The 18177-nt window shown below is 44.8% G+C and overlaps 1 protein-coding gene across 4 annotated transcripts in view; it reads left to right on the top strand.

Annotated features, from left to right (window-relative positions):
- The first annotated feature begins 7966 nt into the window (after nt 1-7966).
- IL15RA (interleukin 15 receptor subunit alpha) overlaps nt 7967-18177 on the top strand; it is a 36667-nt gene continuing 26456 nt past the window's right edge. For all 4 annotated transcript variants that reach the window (XM_065920931.1, XM_065920929.1, XM_065920928.1 and 1 more), the window contains exon 1: nt 7967-8212. In XM_065920931.1, coding sequence (XP_065777003.1) covers nt 8119-8212 — 94 coding nt within the window. In that variant the 5' untranslated portion in view covers nt 7967-8118. The remainder of the gene's footprint in view (nt 8213-18177) is intronic.

Raw genomic sequence — 18177 nt, 5'->3', positions numbered from 1 at the left:
CCCTCTTCTCCCATGGTTCCTCTCCCTAGAGATGTCTCAGCCATATTATGGTGACAAACCACGTGCTGGGATCCTTAGAGAAAAGGATATTGGAGAATAAATAAACTGCAAGTACAGTTTCATTCTTTTTTCTTTTTTTTCCTGCCACACTGAATGTCTTGTAGGACCTTAGTTCCCCAACCAGGGATTGAACCTGTGCCCCCTGCAGTGGAAGTGTGGAGTTCTGACCACTGGACCGCGCGGTAAGTCCCTTCTTTTAGCTTCTTAACCATGTCCCTCCATTCTCTTCCAGTTCACACAGGAACTGATATGAAGTCTTCAGAATGCAGTATTTTCCTTATGGATCATTTCATTATTTCCTTCTGACTGACTCTAAGGTTTTCCCTATATCACTGATTTTCAGTAGTTTGACAATGACATGCTATTTGTTTTTATTGGTATTTATCTTGATCAGGGTGCTTTCAGCTTCCTATATCTGGAGTTTGTTGTTTTTCATGCACTTTGGGAAAATCTCAGCCTTTTATCTCTTCTTCCATCTTCTTCTCTTTCATCCTTCGAGGGCTCAATAACATATATGTAAGACTATTTTGTACTATCCTATGCCTCGAGGATGCTGTTATTTCTTGTCCTCCCTTTTCACACCTAATGTTTCAGTGTGGATCATTGCTAGTGACCTTTCCTCAAGCTCATTGGTTTTTTTTCTCTGCTAATAGGCCTGTTGAGGAATTCTTCATATCTCATGTCATGGTTTCATTAGTCTGCTAGGGCAGGCCTTATCTCCTAATGCAGTCACACTGGGGGGTTAGGGCTACAATAGATGAATTTGGGGGCGAGTTTAGCCCGTAAAAATAATGTTCATTTTCAGAATTTTGATTTAACTCTTACCTAGAGTTCACTTTTCCCACTATGCCCTTTTAATACATTAGTTACAGTTATTTTTAAAGTTTTTGATAGTTTCCACATCTGTACCACCTCTGTGTCTGGTTCTGTTGACTGTTTTAACTCACATCATCTTGTTTTTTGGGCGGGGAATAGCTTGCTATTTGGATTGAATGTTAAATTTTCTGTGTATGAGAATAGTAAAGACTGAAGCAAGGAATGTTTATACTCATAAATGGGCATGCATGTTCTTCTACCAGGCAATTACAGCAGCCCTCAATGTATTGCACTTTTTTTTTTACCTCTGTAGATAATTTTATTGAGGTATAATTTACATACCAAAAAATTCACTCAATTTTCAAGTACAATTAAATGACTTTAGTAAATTTAGTGAGTTGTTGCACTTCATTTTTATTGTATTTTGCAGATAATGCATCTTCTTTCACAAATTGAAGGTTTGTGGCTACCCTGCAATCTGTGATTGGTCATAGACATAAGATTTTTAAATGTGTGGATTGAACTCATTCCAATAAAGTAGTATTTCTGATTTTTAGCATGGTGGAGGAAGCTGAGTGGTTGTCTGAATAAAAAGATTACTATATATTAGATGTTGCAAAGCCTATAAATGGGTTCTCTTGGGCTTGCATGGTGTCTCGATTTTTTTCTAAAACAATAATCACTGTTTTCAAACCAGGAGTTATCACACAAAGACCTATATTTTGGACACACACGGCTTATAAAGCCTTCAAGAGCTTTCAGCTCACTTCCTCTCATGCCCACCAACCCTGCTCTCTGGCCATTGTGGGCATTTATTTGGGTTTGAGATTCTGGGGTAAGTCATGAGTTTGCATTTTTAAAACCCTGAGGTTCTGTCACTTTCTTCCTTGGTTTTATCCTAAGCTATTCAGGGATGAACCAAAAACAATGGAGAGAGCAGGAGGCTCCTGCTCTTCAAGCCTCCTCACCGGGAGATGAGCCAAGGGAAGAAGAAGAGACAGGATGAGAGGCAGAGAAGAGGGACAGGTGTATTTGTGAAAATTAAGGAAGAAGCTTCAGGGTAACTGGCCACGTTGGGCCCTTGGGTAGATGAGGGACAGGAGGGGATTCTCATGGTGTAACTGAAAATGAAACACCAAGCCTGTTCAGCTCGGGGTGGTTTGCTTCATGAGTTCGGCATCTTAGTTGGCTGTAATCTGGCTGTAGGAAGTGACGGCAGAAGCGGGAAGATTGGTCCCAGCTGTTGGGACTTCACCCAGGGTGGGGTTTCTATCCTCACCATCTGTTCATGGTGCCTCACTGTCCATCTTCTTGAGACTTTGATGTGATGAGAGAGGAAAAAAAAAAATGTTCTGAGAAAAACAACTTTGTCTTTCTGAGTTGCCACTGAGATATTATACGCTGTGATAATCCTCCTCACACCCAGTCTGGACATCCGGATAAAGACTCAAATGGAGGATGCCACTCTAAGTTCCCACTTCGCTACTCTTCAGGCGCCTTTTAAAGTTACTGCTTACAGGTAAGCCTGTGAAAAATTAGTGACCTCAGCCCAAGGACTTCATGAGTAATAGATGCTTGCTCCCCTCCTCTCTACCTCCTGCTCACTGCAGCCTGGGATGGAGAACTGTCTCTCCTGGAGTCAGTTGTGTCCCCCTCCTTGCTTCTGGGATCCGTAAGTGATGATAAATCCTTGACTCTGCCTCCTTTGTGTGGATGCATTGAAACTTTGCCTTCAATCAAGAGGACCCCATGGGTTTTACTTCCCCAAAGCTGGAGCTGGAATGCTGAGAAAGCTCCCTGATGACCCCACGAGGGTGGCGGGTGCTGCCTCCTTCAGATCACTGTCTGCGTGTTCTTCCTCTGTTACACCCACTGGGCTCCTCCAGCTGTCTGGCCCCCACCTCGGCAGATGTCTCGACTTAGTGTCATAGATAATATTTCTCCCAGCCCCTTTCCCACCCCTAACTTGTACTTAAACTTTCTAGCTGATAACTTTCTTTACAATCATCTAGGGTAGTTTACAAAGGACAATGCATTATATATTACACATTGTATGTCACATATGTAACACTTATCGAGTATTTGTTGTATGTGGGGCACACAAAATGGTTTTACTTATTCATCTGATTTTCACGACCACCCTATGATGTGGATCTTATTATTACCATGCGTGCAGAACTGGAGAGAATGTGGTTCAAAGTCAATTATAAAGTAAAAGCTCCAAGACAAATCAAACAAAAATGAACACGCAGATACAGAGAACAGAATAGGGGTTACCAGAGGGGAAGGGGTAGTGGAGGGTAAAATGGATAAATGGGATCAGCTGTATGGTGATGGAGGGAAAGTAAATTTTTGGTGGTGAGCACTCTGCAGGGTAGACAGAAGTAAAAATAAAACATTTTACAAATGAAACTTGCTGTAAGTCTTGTCACCTCAATTAAAAGATCCAAAACAATGTTGAGTCAAAAAAAAAAAAAAATGAAACTGTAAGGAATTGTTAAGCACACTCTCCTCTCTCATGTTTAAATCTTTAAAATTCAAAGTCCATTTCATCACTCCATTTTTCAACTACCAAAGTGGCTCAAGTATGGCTATGGGCTACAAATGAAGATAATTGTGATATCAAGAAATGGATTGGGGGACTTCTCTAGCAGCCCAGTGGTTAAGAATCTGACCTCCAATGTCGGAGGCCTAGGTTTGATCCCTGGTCAAGGAACTAAAATCCCACACTCCAGGCACAACTAAGCCCGAGCATCACCACTAGAGAGGAGCCTATGTGCTGCAATGAAGATTCTGTGTGCTGCAGCAGCGACCTGATGCAGCCAAAAAGAAAATGAAACAAGTAAATGAAAGGGATGGGTTGGTCGCTTGGAGATTTCTGCTACTGAAGACAGGGAAGAAACTAATGGGTGATTTTCCCTGAGAGTGGATAGGCTTTTGTGTTCCAGAATCTGGGCTGTCCCAGGGATGCAGTTTACAGACTGTTTGATGTTTACTTGTCTGATTGATGGCTGGGTACCAGGAAGGTGGACCCACATAGGACTCTTCTGGTCAAGGACCTCAGCTAATTGAGAGAATCTGCTGAGACTGCCCATGAGGCTGTGCAAAATTGAGTATTAAGGGGAATGGAGGTGGAATTGTCAGAAGGGGTCAGAGAGGCTTGCTGAAACCAGAGGCTGGAGCCTGGGTCTGGACAACGACTATCCAGAAATAACCAAGAAGTCAGAGGTGGCAGGCCTCCCCTCCAGTTTTCCAGAAAAAACCCATGGGAAGGGAAGAGAGCCATTGCTTTTGGAGGGGTGCAGGGGTGGTGGGAGGGAGTCGTATCGGATTTTTGTTGATCTTGGCAAACGGAAGCTTGGGGCCTGATATGAAGATTTACAAAATTAGAAAATGTGGTATTTTTTATATTCTGAAGATTGAGAAGCAATTCTGTCCTCTCACAGCCAGCATTTGTCTTTCTGCTCTTCAGAAAGGCTCTTCTGTGCATGGACCTGTTTTCTTTCGGTCCCTGTATCACAGTTTGTCACCTTGGTTTCCCTGGGTTGTCTACTGCTACATGCCTGTATACCGATCCCAACAGATTTCCCTCGCCTTAGCTCCTAAGTCAGCATCTTCCAAAGTCAAGGATGCTATCCCTTGGTGAGCAGTGGAATGACCACTCCCAGTCTGGTGACCAATCATGCCTGGTTCTTAAGTGGCTCCCACATCTTTGTGCTATCCTTCAAGAATCTGAGTGTGTTCATGCAACCCAACAGTTCTGCTCCTAGGCACACATCCAAGGGAACTGAAGACATAGATTCACCTAAAGGCTTGTACATGAATGTTCGCAGCACCATTATTCCTAACAGCCAAAAGGTAGAAGCAGCTCAAATATCCGTGTGCTAGCTTATGAATAAACAAAATGTGGAATATCTAGTTAACGGAATAATATGTAGCCAAAAAAATGAATAAAGTACTGATATGCCTTACAACACAGATGAACCTTGAAAAAATTATGCTGAGTGAAAGATACCAGACACAGAAGGACATACTGTATGATTCCATTTATGTGAAAGATTCTGAATAGGCATATCCATAGGAAAAGAAAGATGCGAGGTTAGCAGGGACTAAGGAGAGGAGGAACTGGGAGTAACTCCGACAGGCCCTGGGTTTCTTTCTGGGATGATGGAAGTGTTCTGGAATTCACTATTGGTGATGGTTATACAGTGTCATGGGCTTCCCAGGTGGCGCTAGTGGTAAAGAACATGCCTGCCAATGCAGGAGATATAAGAGACACAGGTTCTATTCCTGGGTCTGGAAGATCCCCTGGAGGAAGGCATGGCAACCCACTCCACCCCAACCCATTCTTGCCTGGAGAATCCCACGGACAGAGGAGCCTGGTGGGCTACAATCCACAGGGTCACACAGAGTCAGACACAACTGGATAAATAAATAAAGTGGTGAATTTACTGTTATATGAATTACAGTTTACTTTAAAAATTTAAGATTCTTAGGACTTTTCTGGTGGTCCAGTGGTTAAAACTCTGAACTCCCAATGCAGGGGCCCCAGGTTCAATCCTTGGTCAGGGAACTATTAACAGATCCCACATGTCACAATAAAGATCGAAGATCCTACATACTGCAACCAAGACCTGGTGCAGCCAAAAATTTTTTTTTTTTTAATTAAGATTTTAAAGCAAGAACAAGGCAGAGGAGGAGGAGGAGGGTGGGGAATAATCCATTAGCCTTGACCCACGGCCTCCTCTTCTGGGTGACCTTGTGTGACCTGTTACCCTTCTGTCCTGAGGGTCCACTGTCTACCCCTCCAGAGGAAAGGCTATGGCTGAAGACCCTGCTACCAGGAATCACCTTTCCCAACACCACAGCTTTGTCCTCAGCCCAAGCTGTGCTCTGAGTGGAGGCTGACAACCGAGTTCCCCAGCCCTGTAAGGGCCTCTGATTTGAAGGCCCTGGGACAAACTCCTACATGAGTCACCCTCGAGGTGTGGATAACTCAGGGACCCAGCTGTTCACTCCCTTTGGCCTGAAAAACAGGTCTTGGACTTTGTTCTCAGACGTAAAGATACCATGGGGGCTTCCCTACTGATTCAGTGGGTAAGAAGCCACCTGCCAATGCTGGGGACACCGGTTCAATCACACGTCCCATGGGAGCCACAACTACTGAGCCCGTGATCTGGAGCCCGGGGGCAGAAACTACAAAACCCCCACAATAAGAAGCCTGCACACTGGAACTAAAGAGATGACCCCGCTCGCCATCCTTAGAGAAAGCCCATTCAGCCGTAACGAAGACTCGGTGCAGCCAAAAATTAAATAAATAAGTAAAACAAATTTAAAAAATAAAAAGACACCCTCTTGTTTAGGGTGGAAATGTGTCATCCTGGAAACGTATGCTGAAGTCCTAACTCCCAGTGACTCAGCATGTCGCCACTTTGAAAATAGGATCTTTAAGAGGTCATCAAGAGAAAACGAGGTCCTTAGGATTAGGGTGCTTCCTAATCCATTATGACTGGTGTCAGTAGAAGAAGGAGAAATTCGGGCAGAGATGGGCACAGAGGGAAGGCAAGGTGAAGGCACAAATGTAGTAACTGCAGTGATGCGCTGACAAGCTCAGGAACTCCAGAAGCTAGAAGAGGTTGGTAGGACGGTCCCCCCAGCATCTTCCCAGAGAGCTAGGCCCCGGGGACACCTGGATCTGGGACTCCTGGCCTCCAGAACATCAGAGAATCACTTTCTGCTGTAATCAAGCACCTAGTTCTTGAAACTCTGTTAAGGCAGCCCTAGCCAACTAACACAGACCCAAAAGCACAGGGTTGCCTGGGTGTGGATGGCGGAGCCTCACACATTTTAAAAAAGAAACCATCAGCATTGCTCACTAAAAGTAACAAAGTACTGACACACAGCAACTTGAATGGATCTCAGGGGAGAAGAGCCGACCCCCTAGTGGTTATGAACTGTATGATTCTACTTACACACCATCCTTCATTGAATGACAAGGTCACAGAGATGGAGAAAATCTCGACAGTGGCCAGGGCTCAGGGAGAGGGTGCTGGTGACAAGTGCTCCCCATCTTGACCGTGGGGGGCACAGACATCTTCACACGGGACAAGACTGCCTAGAACTGAGTACACACCCTCCCCTGCGGCATGGAAAACGGGCCAAACCTGAGTAAGGACTGGCCGTTGGCATTAGTGACAGTGTACTGTGCCGAGTTATTCAGGACGTTAGTGCTTGGAGAATGGAGGGAGGCCCAGGCCACAGACCCCGCCTCGGCCTCATTTCACTTCCCAAACGGGATTTTCGATCGTGCATCGGGAACTTTCTCATAGTACCTGCTTCTCAGTACTGTCCAGCTTAAACAAGAAAGCAAGCTGCCTGCCCAGCCGCAGGATGGAGGGCTAGGCGAATTCCTCTAACGCAGGAATAAGGCACAGAGGGGAACCACGGTCGGTCCTCTCTCCCGAGCCCCCTTTAAATAGCTGAAATGTTCTTGGGAAGAAAGATGCAGCAAGAGTAAGAAGCGCCGGTGGCAGTGCGGGGAGTGGGGGAGCGGCCGGTCAGGCGCCCGGGCTGCGCGCCAGGTCTGGGCCTGAGGGCACAGGGCAGGTGACCGAGTCAGCCGCGCCGGGCGACACCCCAGCTGCCACCCAGCGTCACAGGCCCGGGCCGGCGGGGCGCGGGGCCACTCGTTCGCCGGCAGCCCGCGGTCCAGGCCGTCTAAGTCAGAGCGACAGACGCAGACAAGCCAGGGAGGTGACGGAGTGGAGCTGAAGCCAGGTGTGAGGCCCACCGGCCGTGTTTACGGGAAAGAGGCGGCTTCTCCCACTCCCTCTGCGCGGGGACATGCGACGGAATGAACCGCTGGGGTCTCCAGGGGCTGGAGGGCACAGCCGGCGAGGACTCCGGGCCTCCGCGGGGCACACAGTCCGGGTCCCCGTTCCGGCGCGGCCGGCGGCGCTGCGGGGATCGGGCGGCGCCGCGGGGGTCACGGCGCCGCCGGGGTTTTTTCCAGGGGAGGGGGCGGGGATGCTGAGTCACGGAACTGTCACCGCTTCTCACCTCTCTCCAGCCCTCGGGGGCTAAAGCAAAAGCGAAAGCGAATGCCGCTCGCTGGGCGGCCGGTCCCGGAGCTGCGCCCGCCGCCTCCCCCAGGCCGTGGGCATCTCAGCGCGCCGGCGGCGGGGCGTCCCGGCCCGGCCGAGCGCGGGAGGCGGCCGCCGGGGGCGCGGCCGAAGTCCGGCCATGTCCGGGCGGCTCCGGGGCCGCGGGGCCGACGCCCTCCCCGCGCTGGGGCTGCTGCTGCTGCTGCTGCTGCTCGGATCGCCGGCCACGCCGGGTAGGACGCGCGCGGCTGGCGGGCGGGCAGGGAGGCGGGCGGCCGGGCGCCGGGCGGCCCCCAGCACGAGGGTGCGCCCCGCGTGCCGGGGACACGTGGAGAGACGCGGGGACCACGGGCCACGGGCCCCGCTCGCCTGGCCACTCAAGGCAGGCAGCGAGTCGCCGGGCTTTTTATTCTACGTTTTCCCCAATTTCCGAGGCAGAGGGAAAAAGCCGGGGTGTGCCGCACGGGCTCCAGTTGGGAGCTTTACAGCGATTTCGAGAAATGCGTGAACCCCGCGAGGAAAGCAGGCAGAGCGTTCAACAGCCGGCAGTCCCCGCGGGGTCCCTCCCCTCGACCAAAGCAGGTTATACGGGTGAGCGGCGGTAGGACGGGTACGGGCCGCGTGCGTCCCAGAGGAGAGAAAACGTGTCGGGCAGGTTCCACACCTGGGAGCCTGACAACCGCTGCGAAGTCTCAGCGTTAGGAAACCCTGAGGGCGCGCGGGGGTGGGGCCGCAGCCCGGACCCCGCGCCCCCAGGCAAACCGGGAAAAATGAAGTCGAAGGATGGCTGGTGTGAGCGTGTTCAGGAGGAATTTTAGACACACAGATGTCAGCTCACTGGGCAGACTCGACTGAGTGTCCTGCCAGTGGTGGGCTTTCGTCCCAGGAGCTGGACAAGAGGGAGGAGAAAGCAGGGATGTGTCCGCGTTTATCCGCATTGGCGCGCCTTAACCATTTTCCAGTCACAGAGCTGCGAGCGTCTGATGAAAGCTACAAACCCTCTCCGCTGAAAAGCACACGAATGCACAAACTTAACAAAACCTGCATATAGTTTTGGGGGCCATCCAGGGACTCTCCAGAGGATAGTAATGCTGTGATCTGTCTGTGCACTTGTGTGTTTAAGGCACCACTCCTCATAACTTACATCCAGTCGGGTCAGTCTGCCTGTCCTCCATTCGAGGATCCATCCCAGTGGTGGCCGGCTGGCCTGCTGAGAACCCCCTGGCTCTTCTGGCTTTCCTGACATTTTCTTTTCCTGAAACTATGTTTGGATTTCCCCCATATTTGAGAATCCGAGCTATGTGAGTGATGTGGTCAGGTCCTCCCACCTGCCTAGCCAGTGTCTTGCATGACCCGGGGGAGAGCCCTGGGGGTCAAGTCTACTGGACAATGTGAAAGTGAAATGCAGCCTTTAAGGCAGAACCCAGCTAAACCGAGAGCTGTGTACCTCCCAGGGCGGAGCAGGCTGCAGGCAAGTTCCCCGAAGCTCCTCAGCTCCAGCAGCTCTTTGACCTCACAGAGGCACGGCTTCCATCTCTCAACTCCTGATGGTTCTTAGTTTTTCCTAAACAGCTGTCTTGGGGGGTAGGTTGACAGATAATAAACAGTGCACATATAGATTGCACAATTTGATAAGTTTAGAGGTAAACGTGACGTCACAAAACCTTCACCACCATCAGGAGAGTAAATATAATCATCACTCTCAGAAGCTTCCTCATGTCCTGTGTTCCTTTCACTCATAATAATTATCCTGAGAATTCTCCAGCCTTGTAACTTGTATCAAGCAGTCCATTCTTCTTTATTACTAACTGTTCTAATGCACGGATATTGCAGTTTTTTTAATCCATCCTCTTTGTTGCTGGATGTTTTGCGGGTTGTTTCTGGTTTTGACTATGAAATATAAAACTGTTATGAACGTTTGCATATAGGTTTTTGTGTGGACAGACGTTTTCATTTCACTTGGGTTGGAGAAAATGGCTAGGAGCGAATGGCTATATCACATGACATGTGTATGCTTACTGTTTAAAGTAACAGCCAATCTGTTTTCTAAAGTAATTGTACTCGTTTACATTCCCGCCAGCAGTGGGTAAGAATTCTACTTCCTCTCCATCCTTGTTGGCCAGTCTTTTTTTTTTTTTTGTTAACTTTTAAATTATTTTCCAGTTTTATTGAGGTATATGTAATTGATATATAATATTGTGCAAGTTTAAGCGGTACAAAGGGCTTCCCAGTTGGCACAGTGATAAACAACCCACCTGCCAGTGCAGGAGATGCGGGAGGCACAGGGTTGATCCCTGGGTCAGAAAGATCCCCTGGAGGAGGGCATGGCTACCCTCTCCAGCATTCTTGCCTGGAGAATCCCATGGACAGAGGAGCCTGGTGGGTACAGTGCGTGAGGTCACAGAGTTGGAACAACTGAGCAACTGACCACACACACAAGGTATACAAAGTGATGATCTGATATGTGTATATTGTGAAATGATTACCGCAATAAGATTAACACATTCATCATCAGCTCACATATTTACCAAAAGAAAACAATTGTGTGTGTGTGATCAGTCTTTCTCTTTAATCGTTCCCATTCTAGTAGATGTGTAGTTGTCTTTCATAGTTTTAATTTGCATTTTCCTAATAATTAATGATATTGAGCATCTCTTCTTGTGCTTCTTTGCCATCAATGTCTTCTTTTGTAAAGTGTCTAGTTAAGCATTCTGCCTTTTAAAAAACTGAGTTATTGAATTATTATTGAGTTTTGAGACTTCTTTATATTTTCTGGGTATAAGTCCTTTATCTGATATGTGATTTGCAAAGACAACTTTCAGAGTCTGTGACTTCTTTCTTCATTTTTATAACAGTCTTTGATGAAGAGAAGACATTTTTAATTTTGATGAAGTTCAGCTTATTAATTTGTTCTTTTGTATTGTGCTTTTAGTGTCATACCTAAGAAATATTTGCTTAAGTCAAGGTTACAAAGGTTTTCTTCTATGTTTACTTCTAGAAGTTTTATAGTTTAGGTTTTATTGATGTCTGTGATTCATTTTGAATTAATTTTTCATATAATGTGAAATATGGATTGAAAATTCTGTATTTGTTTGATTTTCCATGCAAATATGGCTATCCAATTTTACCAGCACCATTTGTTGAAAAGATGATCTCTGCTGAATTGCTCTTCACCTGTCTTGAGCATCAGCTGTTTGTATATATTGGTTGCTGTAGACAAAACATCACTACATGAACATCAATTATATTTCTATACATTACCAATGAGTAATTGGAAACCAAAATTTTTAAATAAGCAATATCATTTGCAATATCATCAGAAGGTTAGGGATAACTCTGACCAAAAAAAATGAGTAAGACTATACACTAAAAACCACAAAGCACTGCTGAGAGAAATTAAAGAAGATCTAAACAAATGGAGGTGTATCATGTTCATGGATTGGACAAATCAATACTGCTAAGGTATCAGTTCTCCCCAAATAAAAATTCCAGCAGTGACATCTGGGGAGTTTTGCTAAAAACTTTAATCATATCATTTTTATCTCATTTTTGCTTTGTGCGGCTACTGATAGCAAAAAAGTGATACAAACTTAAATGTACAAGATATGGAATTTGTTGAAATCAACCTGAATTTCCAACAATGGAGGACTGCATAAATATAATGGGGTTGCTTTCAAATAGTATGCATTGCATGATTCAGCCTTTACTAAAGATCTAGAGTCGAGAGATGATAGGTTGTGCGTGTGTGCGTGTCTGTGTCTGTGTAGTTGTCTGCCTTTTCTTGTCTTTCTGATGTAATTTGCATTGCTTTTGTAATGAAAGGAAAAAAGTAAAACTACAAAAGAAGTAACACAAAAAGGAACTAGAATTTTTGAGTTTTTTCTAATTCATCTTTAATTACAACCAATCTTGTTTGGCAATGTTTTTGTGGCTTTCTAAATTTTGCAGATTGCTCAAAATTGGGCTCTATAAAGTCACTGCATATAACTGTGCATTATATACATATATTTTATAATCCTCTATGACTTATTTAAATAGTTCCTTATTGTTAGAGTTGTTGGTAGGCTTCTGTTACCTGCCAAAGGATGGATATTCAGGTTGTTTCAAAATCTCTGTTATTCTAAACATCATAGAGTAAAAAAAGTTGGATGAAAATTAACTATATAGAACAAATAAGGCAAGGGGAAAGTCCTCAAAGTCTTTTTAAATGGCAGAAACATTTGAGGATATTCTTTTTCAATAAAATCATCACTCCAGCTAACTTGTATTGGGCTAGATCACTTCTACCAAACTGATTTTACCAAATAGCACATAGCTAAGTAAATACATGTATAAAGTCCCCTAGTACATAATCTTAGAGTCATATCCATGTTACTTATTAAACATGATCGATGTTATTTGAATGTTTCTACTTGGAAAGATGATTTTCTTCTGCACAGTGGGGAGGTAATTTAAGGGCTGAGTCCAGGGGGATGTTACTGGAGCTGTATGGTGGAAAAGTTGGACTTCTCTAGTGACTCAGACGGTAAAGATTCCGCCTGCAATGTGGGAGACCCAGGTTTGATCCTTGGGTCAGTAATATCCCCTAGAAGACAGTATGGCAACCCAATCCAGCGTTCTTGCCTGGGAAATCCCATGGAGAGAGGAGTCTGGCGGGCTACAGTTCATGGGGTCACAAAGAGTTGGACATGACTAAAGCGACTTAACATTCACACACGTGGTGAAAAGTTTACTCTTGTCAAGAGTGTGGAGAATACATTTCAAAAGATTGCAGGCAAGAGGGTCTGGAGGCAGGAAGCTAAGCTGGAGGCTTTTGCAATAGTTCCGGTAAGTGGTGATGAAACCCTGAACCAAGGCAGTGTTGGTAAGGCTGGGGGGTGCAGATTTCCTCCTGAGTCCTTTGAGTATAGATTGTATTTCATTCTTTCCCTTTTGTTTGTCCTTCAACCTACAGCCACTCAAGTCTCCCAAGCTTTCAGAAGTCATAATTTAAGGACTTGAATGGTGATGAGTCCACCTACCACACAAAAGGTAGACGGGGAGGCTCAGTTAACAAGCCTGAGAGAAGAGAGTTGATGAGTTAAAGGCATGACCTGGGTATAGTGGGTACTTACACTGAGTGCCGAGAGGAAAATGTGTGTTGGCTTGGCTGGCGCTTCCAGAATAATGAGGGAAAATGGATTACTGAAAACACAGAAAGGCTTTCATGCGTTGGCTACATCAGTGTCACAGTGAGCCCAAGGGCAGAGATCATATCCTATACATCTTGGTCTCCCACCACAGTCAGCATGCTGCTGTAGGTGTTTGAACAGCAGAATAAGAGACAGAAAATACTGAAATGGATTCTGACTTTTCTTACAGAATGGGAGGAGCCTGCTACTCTTGAACTCTGGTTTTGAGAGTAGGCCAGGGTTATTTACTCATGTTAGAAAAAAGTCTGATTCACAGGTTATGGGAAGTAGAAAGAGGTGTGGCCCTACACAAATATTTTGGTGACTTCATTTAAACAATTGTTAGGACTTGTTATGTATATTTTTTGCCTACTCAAGAGTTTTGAAAATCCAAGAATCTTACGTTTTCTCCCATTTCCATTACTTCATCCATTCCATTCTGTAGATTCATGAGCTAAAAACTAACTTCAGAAAACACCCATCACACACTGGGCTTAGCTCCTGTAATGAGTCCCAGAGAACTGTATTCAGGAGCTTACAGTGTTGGAAACAAGGTGAGATTTGCTTCACTGACCATCTAGAGAACAATGCTATGAGAAGAGAAATTATAATTGAAGTATCAAAAGGTGTGATTAAGGCCTCTGAGATGAAGATTATTGACACAATCAAATGTGTTACCTCCACTGCAATTGTGTGAGTCCAGCTTTGTAAAGTCAGTTACTGACCAATATGTGGTTGATTGGCTGCTCAGGTGGCTCAGTGGTAAAGAATCCGCCTGCAATGTAGGAGACACAGGTTCGATCCCTGGGTTGGGAAGATCCCCTGGAGACGGGAATGGCAACCTACTCCAGTATCCTTACCTGGGAAATCCCATGGACACCGGAGTCTGGCGGGCTACAGTCCATGGCGTTGCAAAGAGCTTGACACAATTGAGAGATTAAGCATGCACAGACACATACACACTGTTCACAATGGAAAGTAGACTTCCTTTTTCAGTAAAATGACAAAGTAGACATTCCGAAAAATTCTGCCTGAAACAAAACACCCAGAAATGATGAATAAGACATAGAAAACATCTATTAAAATCTGTAGCCAATAAAATATGTAATCAGCTGTTTAAAGTAAAAATAATAATAATGTATCGTGGTGTTTATAAGTAGAAGCAAAACATTTGACAGAATAGCAAAAGGCTGGATGGAGAGAAATGAGAGTGTATTGTTCAAGGTTCTTATCCTATACATGTGAAGTAGTATGATTTCACCTGTGGGTGAGCTGTGATGAGGTAAAGACATATACTACAGATCTGAAAGCAAACACTACAATAATACAGCAAAGCATTACAGTTAGTAAGACAACACGGTAAATGAAAGGGAATCATGAAATTTCTATGGGACCATCTGTGTAGAAAATCCCATGGAATCTACAAAAATGCTAATGGAATAAGTTGAGCAAAGTTGCAGAGTACACAATCAATTTACAAAGGTCAATATACAAAATATGAGCAACAATTAGAAACTGAAATAAACACAATCTCATTTGTGTTGTAGTAAAAATGTGAAGTACTTAGGGACACATTGACAAAAGGTGTACAAAATTGATACACTGAAAACTAGAAAACATTTCTGAGATAAGTTACTGAAGACTTAAATAAATCAAGAAAGACCGTGTTTGGGGGTATTGAGAAGACTCAGGACTATTAAGATGTCAGTTCTTCACCAACTTGATCTATAAATTTAATGCAATTCCAATCAAACTTTCAGCAGGCTTTTTTTTTTTCCAGTTAGAAATTGATATACCGATTCGATAACCCAGTAAAGGACCAAAGTCAACTTTGAAAATGATTAACAAAGTCAGAGGATTTACACTACCTGACTTCAACAATAAAGCTACAATAATCAAGACAGCAAGGTATTGGGTGTCTAGATGAACAAATAGACAAATACATCAATGGAACAGAATGTCAAGTCCCTAAATAACCCCACGTATACTTGGTCCTGGGTGTAGATCCTATACCAACACCACTGGAGGCCCACTACTGCTGCTGCTGGAGGAGGGGGTGGAAGCTTTTTCATGTACAAAACCTGTTAAAGATAACGAGGGTGTGGTTGGCTGCCATGAAAGGAAAAAGCAATACGACTGAAAGCTGCAAGCCTGAGCGCCAGGCACAACGGGCCTGCCTAAGACTGAGGCTGGACCCGGACAAGAGTCAGCTTCCCCTGATCCCACCCCGTCCAAGCAAGCAAACGCCAAGTCACAAACGCAGCCAGCTGTCAACGGCCCAGGGCGGGGTGGGCAGGAGTGTGGAGAGATAACCCCTGCGGTTTAGATAAACAGAAAAGGACACAAGATGAGGGTGGAGCAGGAACACAGAGAAAAACCTCTCGCCACTCCAGCCCCCACTCGAAGCACTTGTTGCTGCTCAGTCGCTACGTGGTGTCTGAGCCCTTTGGATTGCAGCACGCCAGGATCCTCTGCCCTCCGTTTTCTCCCAGAGTTTACTCAAATCCACCCTAAGCACAAGAAAAGACTAAAAGAGGGCTTCCCTGGTGGCACAGTGGTAAAGAATTCACCTGCCAATGCAGGAGACAGAGGTTCGATCCCTGCGCAGGAATGTCCCACATGCCACAGAGCAACTAAGAGTGTGTGCCACAATTACTGAGCCTGGCTCTCGAGCCTGGGAGCAGCAACTACTGAAACCTGTGTGTGCCCTGGAGCCATGCAGAGACGCCCCTGGAGTGAGAAGCCTGCACACAGCAATGAGAGAGGAGACCCTTCTCACTGCAGCGAAGACCCAGCACAGCCCCAGCCCTGCCCCGCTCTGCCCCACCCCCGCTAAAAAAAAATGGGGGAATTTGAAGCCAATGATATTCTGAAGGTAACCATAGCAACAACAAAATCTAAATCCAATTCAACAACTGACTTGACTGACTCAACCTTCCCCACGTCATCAGTTAAGCATTAGAAGTGTTCACACTTTCAGGCGTAAATACTGTTTATCTCAGTTCTACAACTATGGTTAAGCATTCAGTCAAAAATTGAGACATACAAAAAAATATGTCTCAACATATTGTATGTCTGTATGTCGCAACAACAGAAAAGTCCCACTATGAAGTGAAAGTGAAGTTGCTCAGTCATGTCCAACTCTTTGGGACCCCATGGACTATAGCCTACCAGGCTCCTCCATCCATGGGATTTTCCAGGCAAGAATACTGGAGTGGGTTGCCATTTCCTCCTCCAGGGGATCTTCCCGACCCAGGGATCGAAAGCAATAAGCAAGACTCACCAGTGACCCAGAAATTGAAACTATCAGACTGGAAGTTAAAGGAACTGTTGGGTTGGCCAAAAAGTTCCTTCAGTTTTTTAAGTAAAAATAAAAGACACATTTTTCATCGTCACCAAGAACTTTCTTTTTTTTTCTTTCTTTCTTTCTTTCTTTTTTTTTTTTAACCAAGAACTTTGTTCAACAACATATTCACTGTTTTGTTCCACTACCTTCTGCCATTTTTTTTCAGACAATTTCATAATTCCATCTTCCCAAAACTTTGTATCTTTTGAGCAAACAACTGTTCCAAGTGCCTTATACAGTCTTCCAGGGAATTGAAAGTTTTTCCATTAATTTGTAAAGACTGAAATAAATGGACATCTAAAGGTGCAGTGTCTGGTGTACATGGCAGATGAATCAGAACTTTCCAGCCAAGCTGCAACAGTTTTTGCCTGGGTGTTAAAGAAACAGTGATCTTGCCTTATCCTGATGTGTATGCGTTTTCTGTTGACCAATTCTGGACGCTTTTTGCTGAGTGCTGCTTTCTGTTGGTCTAATTGGGAGCAGTATTTGTTGGAATTAATCGTTTGGTTTTCCAGAAGGAGCTCATAATAGAGGACTCCCTTCCAATCCCACCATATACACAACTTCACCTTCTTTGGATGAAGACTGGCCTTTGGTGTGGTTGGTGGTGGTTCATTTCACCTGGCCCACTATCTTTTCCATTCTGCATTATTGTACAGTGTCCACTTTTCATCATCTGTCACAATGTGTTTTAAAAATGGAAGGGATTACATTTAAGTGGAGAGTCGCATGTGGAAATACAGTCAAGAAGGTTTTTTTTTTTTTTTCCTTAACTTTGTGGAACCCAAACATCAAATCGATGGATATAAACAACCTGGTGCACGGGATATTCAACCCTTGGTTTGAATATTTTCAGTATGTTGGCAATCGCCTGCATGATGTAACAATTAATGGATTGTTCTCAATTAATGTCTCAATTTGATTACTATCAACTTCAACTGGTCTGCTCAATCATGGAGCATCATCCAGTGAGAAATCTCCAGCATGAAACTTTGCAAACCACTTTTGACATGTTCGGTTAGTCACGGCATGGTCTCCACACAGTGTGCAAACATTTTTCTGCATTGCAGCTGTGCTTTTACCTTTCCTGAAATAATAATGCACGATATGCCAAAAATGTTGCTTTTTTCTTCCGTCTTCAATATTAAAATGGCTACATACAAATTCACCAATTTTGATAAGTTTTTAAAAATGTATGCTGATATGAGTTGTCACAATACAATCTAACAAAATTGTTTCCAATGAAGTTAAAGACAGCTAAGCTCTATGAGAGCCATCTTTTGGAAAACAAAAAAAAACAAAGGAAACTTTGGGCTAGCTGAATATCATTAATATGTTAAAGGCTCAGATGGAAAAGACAGCATTCATGAGTAAAGGGGGAATTTCAGCTGAGAAATGGAAATCATGAGAAAGTCTCAAATGGTAATGTTAGAAAAAATTTAAAAACAATAGAGATGAAGCGAACCTTTGACAAGCTTATCAGAGCACTTGACACAGCCAAGAATAGAATCAGTAAACTTGAATATAAAGAAAAGTGAAAGTGAAGTCGCTCAGTCGTATCCGACTCTTCGCGACCCCATGGACTGTAGCCTACCAGGCTCCTCCATCCATGGGATTTTTCCAGGCAAGAGTACTGCAGTGGGGTGCCATTGCCTTCTCCAAAACTTGAAGATAGGTCAGT

The sequence above is a fragment of the Muntiacus reevesi genome, chromosome 2 (assembly GCF_963930625.1).
Source record: "Muntiacus reevesi chromosome 2, mMunRee1.1, whole genome shotgun sequence".
Classification (NCBI taxonomy): Eukaryota; Metazoa; Chordata; class Mammalia; order Artiodactyla; family Cervidae; genus Muntiacus; species Muntiacus reevesi.
The sequence above is the reverse complement of the archived record's forward strand: the minus strand, read 5'-3'. Positions and strand labels throughout refer to the sequence as shown.